The 14,981-nt window shown below is 36.3% G+C and overlaps 1 protein-coding gene and 1 non-coding gene across 2 annotated transcripts; both read left to right on the top strand.

Annotated features, from left to right (window-relative positions):
- The first annotated feature begins 5,456 nt into the window (after positions 1 to 5,456).
- Positions 5,457 to 12,719, top strand: LOC100259549 (tlg2p-like protein a). Its single transcript, XM_002282846.5, has 8 exons — positions 5,457 to 5,907; positions 9,917 to 10,193; positions 10,845 to 10,934; positions 11,214 to 11,291; positions 11,598 to 11,675; positions 11,783 to 11,848; positions 11,932 to 12,012; positions 12,174 to 12,719. The coding sequence occupies exons 1-8, from the start codon at positions 5,702 to 5,704 to the stop codon at positions 12,279 to 12,281; spliced, it is 984 nt and encodes a 327-aa protein (XP_002282882.2). The 5' UTR covers positions 5,457 to 5,701; the 3' UTR covers positions 12,282 to 12,719.
- A 315-nt stretch (positions 12,720 to 13,034) lies between these two features.
- TRNAT-AGU (transfer RNA threonine (anticodon AGU)) lies at positions 13,035 to 13,108 on the top strand. The gene has a single exon. It is a non-coding gene; the product is annotated as a tRNA-Thr (tRNA).
- Positions 13,109 to 14,981: the final 1,873 nt, after the last annotated feature.

Raw genomic sequence — 14,981 nt, 5'->3', positions numbered from 1 at the left:
CTTCAATTCGATTGAAGACTATCAGCGCTACAAGCAAAAGTTCGCCCAGAGGAAAGTCGTCCTAGGGAGAAGTGTCAATTTCTCCCAACTTCAGCACTTCGGGTTTGAGGGACTATTCAGACGGATGGGATGATTGCCAGTTGTGACGATTTATGAGCCGATCTTTCTGACTCTGGTGCGGGCTTTTTATTCACGGGCGACCTATGGGCTTGGATGACCAGTATTGTCCACCGTGAGGGGAGTTGAGATTAGATTGAGTCCCGAGAGTATCTGCTACATTCTCGACATCCCTTCAGTTGGACTCCGAGTGTATGAGGCCAAGGCATGGACCACTATGTCGGAATTTGAGCCTAGAGAGGTTGTTCAGAGGTTGTGCGGACTTGCAGATGCCTAGGGAATGGGCAAACCATCGGCACACAACCTGATCGTGCCCAGCCGAGTCCTTTACTACATGATATGCTCCATTTTATTGCTACGTGGAGGACATCGAGACGAAGTCTCCTACCTTGAGGCATTTATTGTGAACTCGATCCTCACCAGAAGACGGATTCACGTGGGATATCTGATAATGATGCATATAATATCCTACGTTGAGAACACGACACGAGTACTCCCTTACGACCGCTTCCTTACCTGAGTATTCAAGGATGTCGGGGTCGACTTGAGTAGAGAGACGGATTTCGAGGCCCCCACTAGCTATGACATGTATGATGAGTAGTCTTTGGGGCGCATGAAGTTTGAGAAGGCACCCGATGGCTCCTGGGTTAGGAAAGTTGAGCGATAGGCCCAGGGACAGGATCAGATGCATCCCGAAGCAGAGGAGGAAGCCGAGATCAGAGAGATGGAGGATGGGTTAGACCCTCAAAGGGACTTTGAGCAGAAAGGACCCGAGCTTGACATTCCGCCTCCATCTCAGTCAGAGGACATTCATGTTGAGGCTACCTTCTGAGAGCCTATGATGACTGAGCCGTCTTTCACAGCAGGACCATCATCTTAACCATCATTTACCAAGCTACTATCTCAAGCACCGCACGCTTCTGATTATGCTCCTTGAAAGGATGTCTCCGCTCAGATCAGTTCCCTTGGGACTCGTATGGAGGAGCTTGCCTTAGTCCATAACTCTCACTTCTACTCTAGGGAGGAACACATGGATCAGTATCAGACTGGAGTCACTTCTCGGTTTGATCACTTCCAACAATGATTTGAGCGCATAGAGGAGCGTATGGATCAGTAGCAGGCTACATTCGAGCATCTCCAGCAGAGCATTGATTGTATTGAGAGTCGTCAGGCGAGTCAGCATGAGGAGATGATGGCTTACCTTCGCTCTGTGTTTTCTCCTCCACCCCCTCAGCCTTGAGACTATCTAGACATCCCCATCTGTTTCTTTTTTATGTTGCCAAAGGGGGAGAAATTTATAGGATCTAGGAGACCATCATGCATGTCATTGTCATCATAGTCATATCTATCTTGTTTGTACATGTGAGGTTTCATTTCCATATATATATATATATGATATGATATTTTTATGATCCATTGTTCATTTTCGTGTTTTACATTGCTTCCTATTAAAAAATCGTTTGATTGATCCATGATTGGTTTGAAGGGGAGATTTTTTTTCTCTCATAGATAACCAAGGTTTGTCATCATAAAAAATGGGAAGACTGTTAGCCCAAGGGTTCTCCTAATCGGGTTTTGATAATAACAAACCATGGTTAAGTGACTAATTGGTTTAAATGTTTAAGAATCTCAGGTATAAACTCGAAAATTCATCAAAGGACCAAATGGATACAAGATCGAGACGCTTAGAAGACTTGTGATCATAGGAAACTAATGTAAGACGAATGCATGAGTGCACTTAGGATTTTGATACGTTTCATGTATCTTAGAAAACTCGGTTTATTCTTTAAAACTTCAATTTCATTAAAACCCGAGTTTCTAACTAATGTACCTTAAGCAAAATGTTTTATAATTGGCTTAATAATTTACCTAAGGACCTTGCCTAAGTGTTAGAAAAGAAATGAATAAAAAAAATAGGTTTTCGGGGCCAAAAATGCTTAACCGGTCGAGGCTATGGCCAACCGGCTCAATCGGTTGACCGATTGTGCTCGTCCAGTCAAGGACCGATCGAGGGAGGTCAAAAACCTTTTCTCTCTCCCAGTAGTCTTCTCTTCCCGGTCGAGGTGTTTCTCTTACCGGTTGAGGTCCGGTCGATGATCGATTGAGGTCTCGTTAAGGCAACGGTAACCTGTCATGCATTAAATGCTCCAACGGCTAGTGAACCGATCAATCCCTAGCTCGACCGGACGAGGTTACCTTTTGTTGTTTTTTACTCCCGAGCTTAGAAACCTATAAATTGATAGCTCCACTTCATTTATTGATAAGAGAACACTTGCATTCAATAACCTACCTACTTGTTCTTAATCAAAAAGCTCACATTTCTTTCATAGTGCATTAAATCACCACTTGCATATCTTTTAGTGCACTCTTATGTGTCATCCTAGCTTTGTCTTGTATTTGAGCTATCCTTAAGCTAGGTTGAGGGATTATATCTTGTAAAAATCTGAGTGTTAAAGCCTTCAAGAGGGTTGAATCTTGAAGAGGTTGTGTAAGAGCCCATTGAAGCCGGAATCCAAGTGTAAGAAGATTGGAAGCTTGGTTGAAGCTTCAAGTTAATGGAACCCTCACTCGGTTAGGAGGTTGAGGAGAGTGGATGTAGGCAAGGAAGTGTCGAACCACTATAAACCCGAGTTTGAATTCTCTAAACTCTATCTCTTTACTTTGCTTATATTTTGTTTGAATTTGTTGTGATTGAAAAGATTTTTAAAAACCCAATTCGCCCTTCGCCGCCCCTTTTGGGTGTTTTTCTTAACTAAGCATAGCCTTTGTTTTCTCAACTATATTTAATGATCATGATCTCATAGTCATAACTCATTTTTATTCATAAATAATTTAAAATTATCTTATATATCTATAATACTTTAAATATGGATGTTTAATAAATAAAATTATTGCTTAAAACTAATAAAAATAAATATTAGTTAAAATTAATTATGCTAAATATTAATTGCAACTAATGAAGGCAAATATGTCAAATTGATAATTGAAAATCAATTTTAAATTAATTTTACCAAATAATCTTTACTTAAAGTAAAAAAAATAAGCAATAAACTTTAAATTAACAACTTAAATATTAAGTAATAAGTATTAAATTTTGCCAATCGCCCACTTGGTATTTTTTCCCCTTCAATCTATGTTTGGTTAGTAGGATAAAATATGATATAATATGCATATACTATGATATTATATTATATTAGATAAGAAGTACATATCTTAATATATGATTTTCAATGAATTTATGATACATGAGATACATATATCTCACATCTTAGCTTGAGATTAACATATGCTACATAGAAGAGATATATATAATAAAAAAAGTGGATAATATATCCTGTAATTGATTTTATCTTATGTTTGGTTAAACATAAAAAAATAATAAAAAACGAGATAACTTATTATATTTCATCACAAACCCAACATAAAATAGAATATTGTGAAACCAAGGTTTGATTAATCTAAATTTTGATTATAACAAAACAAGGTTTAGAACTAATTATTATATTTCAAGTGTGATTAGGCAAAACGATTTCCAAAGTGGCAATCACAAAGACAAATCAAGTCAAGGAGAAATCATGAAGAAGAATACCACCTACAAGAGAAGTGTTTTTCAAGACCTAAGCTTCATAAGATCTCTTTGTAAGGTTGTTGGTGCACTAGGATTTTCTTGCATTTTTACTTATACACCAAAATCATCCAAGAGTTATTTTGTTTTAAATATGTTAAAATTTGATGATTTAATGTTTTCAACTAAAACCTTGTGTCAAATGTTTTTCAAACTTGTTTAAAAGGTTTTAAGTTGAAAAAGTTAGTTGTTAACCCAAAAACGGTTCAACCAGTTGAACCAAATGAGGAATTGGTCGACCCCTAACTCAACCGGTCAATGGTGTGAACAGTAACTCGATTGATTGCCAACTCAACCGGTCGAGGGGTGCAAAAAACTTTATCTCTCTTTCAAAATGGTAGTTCAACCGGATGAGGAATCGGTCGACCCACACCTCAACCGGTCGAGGTCCAACGGTCACCTACCAAGCATTAAATGCTAACGGCTAGTCAACCGAAAGACCCCCAGCTCAACCGATCAAACCCCCAACGGCTAGTTTGGATTTTTTTCCTCTATAAAAAGGTTCTAAATCTTCATTGTTTATGAACTTAACCTTCCCAGAACCTTTCTTGAATATATTTGAGTCTTGGAATAGTGTTTTTGAGTGCACCATTATTCTAAAACTTGCATATCTTTAGTGCACCATTCAATCCTAGTTTTCTTGCATCATTTGAGTTTAAAGTTTTTGTACCAGGATTTTGTGAAATCAATTATTTGTATATCTTTGAGAGAAAGATTCTCAAGTGCGGGGTATCACTTGAAGGGTTGTTTAAGAGTAGGGTATCTCTTGAGGATTGTAAAGGGTGCTTGAAGCCAAAAATCCAAAATGGTAAATTAGAACCATAATCCAATTGTATTACATGAAGGTTTGGTTTGAAAGCCTTAAATTAGTGGAACCTCAAGCTTGGGATTGAAATTAGAGGAGAGTGAATGTAGCCCGGGTTGCACTGAATCACGATAAAATCTTGTGTTTGCATTATCTCTTCCCTACTCTTTTACTTTATATGCAATTGTCTTTATATCGTTTTATTATATACTTGCATATATTTGTCTCTTACATGTACATAGTTTAAATTTGTAAAAAGAAATCATCACCCTATTCACCCCCCTCTAAGATGATTACCATAGGTTGGATTAGCCTAATTTTTCTAACATATATGATATCTCATTTCTTATCATATCTTATGTCATATCCTGCCAACTAAGTATAGCCTCGAAGTAATGAATTGACTTTCAATTCGGATGCTTCAAAAGTTGTAAAAGATGTATATCAAAATACTCTCAAACATAAATTGAACGAGTTTAATCATCTTAACTTAAGAATTAACTTGTTAATCAAACTCGAGATTAGAGGTATCAACCATTTATAAAGTTCAAATTATCTAAGGGAGAAGTTGTTAAAAACATTTAGGTTAGATTGGTGTAAAAACTCAAAGTATATTTACCTCGTTGGGAAACTTAAGTTCCATTTTGGACTTTTTTTTTTTTTTTTTTTCCTTATTTGAACAGATAAAAAAAATTTCTCATGAAAATAAATCATAAAAAATCGAAACATGTATTTATTTATAAATTATATTGACTTTCGATATAATTTTAATTTTTTAAAAAATAAAAATAGAAATTGTATTTGTATTGGATCCGATTCAGTCCAACCCAACCCGATTAAAACTTACGGATCCAATTAACGTGTCCCCAGGTGGGACCCACAAAACTAGTTAGCTGTTCTCCTACTGGTGGAGTAAAACATATACCTGTATTTGTCGTAGCACAATAACATTTCTCAACCGCGCAGAGTTGCTCGGACTCTCCCGGCACGTGACTCGCCGTCCGGTGATCCCATCGCCGCCATTTATCCGATCTCCGATCCGGAGCTATATTTTCCCTCGCTTTCTTGACAAACGATGCGAAAGTTTTCGTCAGCTTTGTCGTATTCAGATCTGTGACTCTGATTCCAATTTAGATTGCGGATTCGAGTTCTTCATGGCGTCGAGAAACCGAACGCTTCTCTACAGGAAGTACAGGGACGCCCTCAAGAGCGTCCGCGTTCCTGTGAGTTCGTCGCTGTCTTCGTCGACTCCTTCGACGAGTTCTGGCGGTGGCCCGGTGATCGAATTGGTCAGTACTTCGCTTCTGAATCCGAATCGGTCTTATGTTCCTCTCAGCACGGAGGATCCGGGAAATTCCAGGTCTGGTTCTCTATCCATTGTGTATAGATAGTTGGAAAAGGCTTGAATTCGTGCTAAATTCCTGGGCTTTATAATTTACTTTGGATCTTACGAGATCGGAAATGTTATTTGCTGTATTTTGTAGTGGAATTTGGCGTATAATTAGTCTATAGGTGAAAATTTATTCTCTGTTTGGTTGCTGAAAAATTGCAGGATAGGAAAATAACTAAAAAATTGAAAGAATTTTCTTTCTCTGAGATGAATTTCCTATTTAGCCAAATCTAAGAAATGTGATATTCAAAATTGCATTTTCTGTTACATTCCTCAGGCTTCTCAGTGATGAAAGTTTGCTTCAAATGATCGAATTTTTTTTATAAAACTTCTCATATTTTTTTTTTGGAGTTGTGTTCGGGACAACGTGAAGACAGACTGAGAACGAATAGGGGATGCAATATCAGATTATAATAGGAGATATGAGATTATTAATTCGGATTATTCAATTATCAATTTAGAAAGTTCCAGATTCATGTATTTTTAAGTATGGATTGGATTTTTAGTTTTTTCATTTTAGGGAATCGGTTGGTTGCTTTCTACAAGTTCACAATCTACAAAGTTTTGTTGTTCTAGATTTTCAGACATTTTGGGGAAGAAACAGGGGAATGGAGTTGGTGTGAGTGAAGGAATAGTCATGGAGTAGGCTTGTGGAAAGCAATTAAAAAAAGATGGGATGTCAGGAAAAACAGATATTGTTTCATGGTGGGAGATGGAAGGAGGATAAATTTTTGGAAGTATAGGTGGTGTGGTGAGTCAACTTTGAGTGATCTTTTACATCCTTTTTCACCATAGTCACTGCAAAGGACTTTTGGGTGGTGGATGTATAGGGGCAATAGGGAAATGGGTTGTTGGAGCCTTGTTTTGTAGGATGGTTACATGACTGGGAGCTTGAAAGAATAGAGGAATTTGTCTTATGATTACAAATGAATGGGTCAAGTAAGAATGATGGGGATAGGATGCCTTGATTACAATCAAAGAGTGGTATGTTTTCAGAGATATGGTCCCTTTTCGGAAGATGTTATTTAAAACCCTTGGGTGTGCACAAAAGTGGGATTTTTTGCATGAGAAGCAATTTAGGGTAGGATCCTCACTATAGATCAGTTGAAAAAGAGGGGTTAGACCTTGGTGAATAGACGCTTCTTGTGTAAAGATGATGAAAAATCAACAGACTACCATTTGCTTGCTTCATTGTTCCAAGAGAAGAATCTTGTGATAACAATTTTTTCATTGTTGGGGTAGAATGGTTGAAGCCAGCTTCAGTTAAAAAGGCCCTCTTAAGCTAGCAATAATCCATTGTGGGGAATAGAAGAAAGAAAGCATAGAAGGCTGCCCGCTTGTGCATTTTTTAAGTTGTTTCAAAGGAGAGAAATAATTGGTCCTTTGGGGATGTGGAACAAATGGATCAAGTGCTAAAATTCTATTTATATGGTAGACTTAATCGATTGGTTAGGTGGTTATAAGGGGAGGATTTATGAGCCTTTATAAAAGACTAACAAAACCTTAAAGGGCTTAGGATTAATTTAGACAAGAGCATTATCTCTGCTATCAATACAAGTCGGGATTGGATCCCTAGATTGGCTTTGATGCTTGACTGTAATGTTTTGGACTAACTTTTATCTTATTTGAGTCTTTCTTTAGGAGGGAATCCCTTGACAAGCAACTTTTGGGATCCAGCAATCAATAAAATCTAAGGAGACTGGATTGGTGGAAAAAAGTTTTTTTTTGTCATTGGAGGGAAGAATCACTCTAATTTAGTCTTGCTTGTCTTACATCTCTAGTTATTTCTTATCTCTCTTCAAGATTTCAGCATGAGTAGCTTCAAAGATTGAGAAATTGCAAAGGGATTTTCTTTGGTCGGGAGTTAGGGAGGGTAAAAAAATCCTCTAATCTATTAGGACATAGCGTGTAAGCTAAAGGAGTGTGGAGGTTTGGGGTTTTAGAAGATTGCTCTTAGCTATCATACTCTATTAGGGAAGTGGCTATGAAGGTTCCCTAGGAAAAGTTCTACCATTTGGCATCATGTTATATCAAGTATTTATGAGGCATACCTTAATGGATGGGACACAAGCAATTTGATCAAATGGTCACACCGTTGTCTTTGTTAGACTACTATGTAGGTTTTCTAGGACTTTTCTCCACAAACCTGTTTTGTGGTGGGTGATGGGGAGAGACTTCATTTTTGAGAAAATTTGTGGTAGGGAAATCAACCTGTATGTTCACAATTTGTAGATCTTTACAAAGTTATCACTTTAAAAAATCTCACTATTTTAGTGATCCTTGGTAATGCTTCTTCTCCTTCTCTTTTTTGGAACCTGAACTTTCATGGCAACCTCACGGATTTGGAAATTAAGAACTTTGAAAGACTTATGTCTTCACTCACTATAGTGCACTTTTCTCCTTCTGTCCTAGACATAAGAGCTTGGTCTCTATCATCTTCAGGTTTATTCTTGGTAAAATATTTCTTTTTGTCTTTGTCCAATTTGTTAGTTTCAATTCCTTTTTTCCAACCAAATTAATATGGAAATCTAAAATCCTAACTAAGGTCAAGGCCTTTGCATGGTTAGTAGCGCATAAGAAAGTAAACACCAATGACGTACTATAGTTGAAAAGACCTTACAAACCCCTTAGTCTTGATTGATGCATCTTATGTATGGGGAGTGGAGAGTTGATTGATTATCTATTTCTACATTGTCTAATAACTCTAGAGCTAGATCACAAGTTATTCAGTCTAGCCAATAGGGATTGGGTTTTGCTCAAGGGTATATGCCACATGATGACCATTTCTTTTATAGGATTGAGGAGTTCCATTAGAGGCAATGCCCTTTGACAAATCGTTTACCTCACTTTGCCTTGGATCGTGTGGTAAGAGAGAAATGCTAGGATCTTTGAGGAAAAATGGAGAACTATAGAGACATTGTGGGAGTTACTTAACTTTTATTCCTTCTTATGGGCTTCTTGTACTATTGTATTTAAAGGCACTCCTTTCAATGTTATTCAACTTAATTGGCAGTTGGCTTGTAATTTAAAAGGGTTAGACAACAATGGGAAGAGCTTTGTTCGGAATTGATATATAGCCATAAATGGACTAATTTTTTTATAGGTTCCCTTGTATATTGGAGGAGTTTTAGTCATATTTTGACCAGACTATTGTATTTTGTGGGTGAACTCCTCATCCTTCTCATGTACCTTTTATCCATTTCTAATATATCTTTGTTTCTAATAAATAATAATAATAACAATAAGGGGAAGGGTTATTGTTTTTTGCCTTTTGTTTTCTTTTTCTTTTTTTATTTTGCCTTTGGTGGCTTAGTATAGGACCCATGTACTTTGGAGGGGTTTTTTTCATTGGCGTTGTTAATGAAAAAAGAATGTGCATTGGTGCATCTGCAGAGAGGGAGTTGTTTTTTGTGTTCTCTCTTTTCAGTTGCGTCTTTAGGTGCTCATTATATGCATCTTATGTACTATGGTGCAACATCTTTCTGACTCTTTTTAATATATTTGCATGATTATATATATATATATATATGTATGTATGTATGTATGTATGTATAAAGTAAGGTTTTTGGTGGGTTCGAGTGGCTGTTCCAGGTGTAAAGACTTGCCAACCAATGTTTTATTATGTGGAAGTGTGGGATCTGGTTATGTGCAATAAAAACTAGCAGTTTGTTTGGGTTATAATTCAAAGGCAGTGGAAGAACAGGCAGAATTTTGTGAACTTCCATGTTTAGCAAAACTTGATCTTTATACTTGTTGCCACTTGAGTTGTTAGCATACTCTCTGTGTTAGTTTGACTTGTTTCCAAAATTCTTTGGATTTAATATATTTGTTTAGATTACTGATTCATATTTGCATTTACATCTTCATAAAAATAACATGTTTCTTGAAAAATTTACTTGTTTGCCTCTTGGGTTCCTTTAGATGTAGCTCATTGTAAAGTGCTATAGAAGAAAAGTCAATTATAGTTTTTATTCTGCAGTAAGGGGGCACTTACAGTGGGTCTACCTCCAGCTTGGGTGGATGTATCCGAAGAAATATCAGCAAACGTGCAACGGGCACGTACAAAAATGGCTGAATTAGTCAAAGCTCATGCTAAGGCTTTAATGCCGTCCTTTGGTGATGGTAAAGAAGATCAGCACAGGATTGAATCTCTTACCCAAGAGATAACTGATCTTTTGAAGAAATCAGAGAAGAGATTGCAGAAACTTTCTTCCACGGGGCCATCTGAGGATTCAAATGTTAGAAAAAATGTGCAGGTATGGTTGCATTTTCTGCTGTGCAAATTGTTCCGTATTGCAGTGTACAAAACTTCTTGATATCGGAGATTTATTGCTTATTTCATTCTTATTGCCGGAAATAGATGCTAGCATGGTTCATTAATGTGGTTATGTATGGCATGCAAAGCATAGGATTACATAGACATGTGACAATGATTTTGTGTCATCTCTCTAAGGCTGAGAAAAGTCAGTTTTTTCTGACTGATTTTTATCTGGAGGATCTTTGGTACTTGGCACAAAAACAACTCCAAATCTGTCTCTTGAATGATTGAATGGTGAATGCTAGTGTTTATTAGTTTGTAATTTCACTGTTTGTTCCAGAGCAATCCTTTCTGGCATTTACTGGATTTGAAGGGTTATGGGATGTTCCAATACTCTTTGCCATTCCTAGTGATGGTGAAAAAATGGGAAAAAGATAATCTTTTTCTTTTTCTCCAACTAGGGAGAAAACAAATTAATATCTAGGTTTCTTGCTCCAAGTTTGTGGTTGCTGCAATTCTGGTGGTTTTTCATTCTTAACTTGGATTGTTTCTGTAGCTGTGCTATTTGTGACCTAGAATTTCTATAAGCTCATCATCTCTCAGATAATGGACTGATGAACTGTGCTAATGTTTGGTGTTTCTGTGCCAGCGCTCTCTTGCTACCGACCTCCAGAACCTTTCAATGGAGCTTCGCAAGAAACAGTCATCATATTTGAAGCGTCTCCGGCAGCAAAAGGAAGTGAGGAAACTATTTTCTTGAATTTAACTAGGCAAAAGTTTCTTAGTAGCTATAAAACCTCATTCAGTTCAGATTTCTGCAATCTGTAGTCCTGTTTCTTGGCACTTGGAACTTCATCTCATGCATCGTTTAGCGTTCTGCAGAGAACAACATTACTCAGTGTTATTTCTCAATTTATCTGCTGTTTATTTCATGTCATTTAATGTTTGACGCTGAAAACTCAGCAGCCCAGTAAGTACACAATTCCGAACTTTTCAAATGTATTGCTCTATGTTGCAGGGTCAGGATGGGGTTGACTTGGAGATGAACTTAAATGGAAATAAATCTTTGAGGGAAGATGACGAGTTCAGCGACTTGGTATCCTAACTTTATTTTCTTTATTTTTTTATCTTTTGTTTAATTTCTTTCATTTAATGTATATTGGTCTGAATCAAACTCTGTGGGTTTTATGAATAGAGAAATTCCAAAAAATAAAAGTTTGTACTATTAAGCATGCCAGGGGGTTGATTTCTACTTACTGAATGCCATAATTTCAAACCTGTTATTTTGTGATCAAATTCCTAGATGGCATACCATGGAACTTTGGGTTTTTTCCCCTTCAGCTTTGAAGTATCGAGTTTGACATGAACATACTTCCCTGCAAATGTTCTTATGTTATTATAGGGGTTTAATGAGCATCAGATGACCAAGCTAAAGAAAAATGAGGCCTTTACAGCTGAGAGGGAGAGAGAGATCCAACAGGTAAGCCAAAGCTATTGACTTACTGAATGTCTCACACTGACCTCAATCTCCATTTATCACCGACTAGGGTTTTTTTTTTTTTTTTTTTTTTTTTTAATCTTTTGTAGGTTGTGGAATCAGTAAATGAGCTTGCTCAAATCATGAAAGATCTGTCAGTCCTTGTGATAGACCAGGTTAGGATCTGCTCATCCTCTTCATAGGTCCCAGATTTCCTCAGAAGTCTATTGTTTCTGACTAAATTTGTTTCTGCAAGCAGGGCACCATTGTTGATCGAATAGATTACAACATTCAGAATGTCGCAGCATCAGTGGAGGAGGGCTTCAAACAACTGCAGAAGGTACACTTTTCCATTTACATCCATCGTTTTCATTTATAGTTTCTGCTAATCTCTTCTTTACCCATCACTTCAGTCTGTTTTGCTCCCCTAAGTTCACAATCACCCCCTTCTCTAAATTTGATTTGTGTGGTAATCTCTTGTCGGGAACGTTGGATTTGCAGGCAGAGAGAACTCAGAAAAAGGGGGGAATGGTGATGTGTGCTACAGTGCTCGTCATCATGTGCTTCGTCATGTTGGTCCTTCTAATCCTCAAGACGATATTATTGTGATCTGTAAACTCGCTGTTCTTTGGATCTCACTACAATTATTGTACCCCATTCAAATTTTATACGCTCATACAGGCAGTGTTGCTGTGCCCAGCAGAAGAATTTGGGACTTTTGAATTGGCCCAATCCGATACCTTAGATTAGGTTCCTTTTCTTTTTACCTTCTTGTTTGTGGGAAAGTTGGGTTAGGGTTGGGGTTGAGGTTGAGGCGGGGTGGCGTTAACTAAAGGAATTCGCGCTTCATGAGCATGTATAGCTTTTATAGTATTTGCACCATAGGTGATGGTGTCATTGCCAGGGGGGTCTTGTTATCGATTCTTTGAGATTCTGCAGAATTTTTGTAATTCGATTAGTCCTTTTTGTGAGGTAATGAGATTTGTTCTTCTTGTATCAATTCTTTTGTTTAATAAAATGGAAGGCGTCCCCTTTCAGTACTGCTAATCTGCTGCCTAGCATTGATGCTCTCCAAAATGCAAACTCTGATGATTATCTTGGTAGAAGGCTTCTTCCACTTTACCTTCATTTTCTAGACTGGTTTTGGAATTGTAGCCAGATTGATTCTTATCAGCAGGGTGATGACCAACCTATGAAATCCTAATTGAAAATGCTGTGATTTCCTATACTAATTGGAAAATGATTAATAGTTCTATATTTCAATGACTTTTTTTTATAAACTCGTTATCATATTATCTTATATTATTTTTTTATGACAACAATAATGTTGAATTAAGTTTTTGCAAAACCAAATGGCATTCAGCTTTCGTAGCTCAGTTGGTTAGAGCACCCGTTTAGTAAGCGGGAGGTCTTGAGTTCAACTCTCAACGAAAGCAATTGTGTACAAATTTAAATCTTCAATTTTTTTATTTTCTAATTGCTTTCATAGCTAGACAATACATGATTTTTTGGGAAGCATATAAATAATGGCTACAATGATCACACAAATGTAAATAGTTAAAAATTCTTTCATTTTCTAACTTGATCAATGCAAATAATCGCAAATATTATTTATTTATTTTAAATAATATTCAGTTTTCATAGCTCAGTTGGTTAGAACACTTGTTTCATAAACAGGAGGTCTCGAGTTTGATTCACAATGATCATACAAATACAAATAGTTGAAAATCTCAAATTTTCCTTCATTTTCTAACTAATCAATGCAAATAATTGCAAATCTTAAATTTTCTTTTATTTTTTTAAATGGTATTAAGTTTTCATAGCTTAGTTGGTTAGAACGCTTGTTTCATAAAGAGGAGGTCTCCAGTATGATTCTCAATGAAAGCAATCATGTTTAAATAAACTTACAAAAGCATGTTTCATTTGTTTTAAAACCAAACAATACATGGTTTTTGGGAGCATATGAATAATGACTACAATTTTCTCAACAAAACAATTCATGATCTTTAGGAGCATAAATAATTGCAAATCTCAATTTTTGTAGCTTAGTTAGCTAGAACACCTGTTTTATAAATAGGAGATCTTAAGTTCAACTCTCAATGAAAGCAATACATATTAAAACAAAAATTGTATAATTACACAATAATCATACGCATGTAGATCTCATTTTTTTTTTCTAATTGTTTTTAGAATCTAAAATTTTCAAATCATACAAATCTTAATTTTTGTAGCTTACTTAGTTAGAGTACTTGTTTAGTAAACAAAAGGTCTTGAGTTCAACTCTCAAGGAAAGTGTGAAACCAAGGTTTGGTTAATCTTGGTTTTAATGATAGCAAAATAAGGTTTAGAACTAATTATTATATTTCAAGTGTGATTAGGCAAGACGATTTTTAAAGTGGCAATCACAAAGACAAATCAAGCCAAAGAGAAATCATGAAGAAGAAGAAGACCTCAAAGAGAAGTGTTTTTCAAGACCCAAGCTTCATAAGATCTCTTTGTAAGGTTGTTAGTGCACTAGGTTTTTCATGAATTACATTATTTACTTTTGCACCAAAATCATCCAAGAGTTATTTTGTTTTATTTTTATTTTTTAAATTGGATGATTTCATGTTTTCAACTAAAACCTTGTGTTAAATGCTTTCCAAACTTATTTAAAAGGTTTTTAAATTGAAAAAGTTGGTTGTTGAGCCAAAAAACTGCTCAACTGGTTGAACCGGATGAGGAATCGATCAACCCTCTAGCTCAACCGGTCGAGGGGTGCAAAAAACCTTATCTCTCTTCTAGAACGGTTTTTCAATCGGTCAATGTGTGAACAGTAACCGATCGAGGTCCAATGGTCACCTGTCCAACATTAAATGTTAACAGCTAATCAATCGATTGACCCCCAACTTGATCGATCGAACCCCCAACGACTAGTTTGGTTTTTTTCCTCTTAAAAAATGCTCCAAATCTTCATTGTTTATGATATTAACCTTCCCAAACCTTTCTTAAATATATTTGAGCCTTGGAATAGTGTTTTTGAGTGCACCATTGTTATAAAACTTGCATATCTTTAGTACACCATTCAATCCTAATTTTCTTGTATCATTTGAACCTAAAGTTTTGTACTAAGATTTTGTGAAATTATTTGTATATCTTTGAGAGGAAGAATCTAAGTGTAAGGTATCACTTAGGGATTTTCAAGAGTAGAATATCTCTTGAGAAGTGTAAAGGGTGCTTGGCGTCAAAAGTCCAAGAGGGTAGATTGGAACCATAATCCAATTGTATTGTTTAAAGGCTTGATTTGGAAGCCTTAATTTAGTGGAACAT

Source organism: Vitis vinifera, chromosome 14, assembly GCF_030704535.1.
Source record: "Vitis vinifera cultivar Pinot Noir 40024 chromosome 14, ASM3070453v1".
In the NCBI taxonomy this organism is placed as follows: domain Eukaryota; kingdom Viridiplantae; phylum Streptophyta; class Magnoliopsida; order Vitales; family Vitaceae; genus Vitis; species Vitis vinifera.
This window is presented reverse-complemented; position numbering and strand designations above follow the sequence as displayed.

Coding starts and splice junctions, on each gene's coding strand:
- LOC100259549 (XM_002282846.5), top strand. CDS start 5,702: ATGGCGTCGAGAAACCGAACGCTTCTCTACAGGAAGTACAGGGACGCC. Junction 11,676..11,782: donor GGGAGAGAGAGATCCAACAG/GTAAGCCAAAGC, acceptor AATCTTTTGTAG/GTTGTGGAATCAGTAAATGA. Junction 11,849..11,931: donor CAGTCCTTGTGATAGACCAG/GTTAGGATCTGC, acceptor TTCTGCAAGCAG/GGCACCATTGTTGATCGAAT.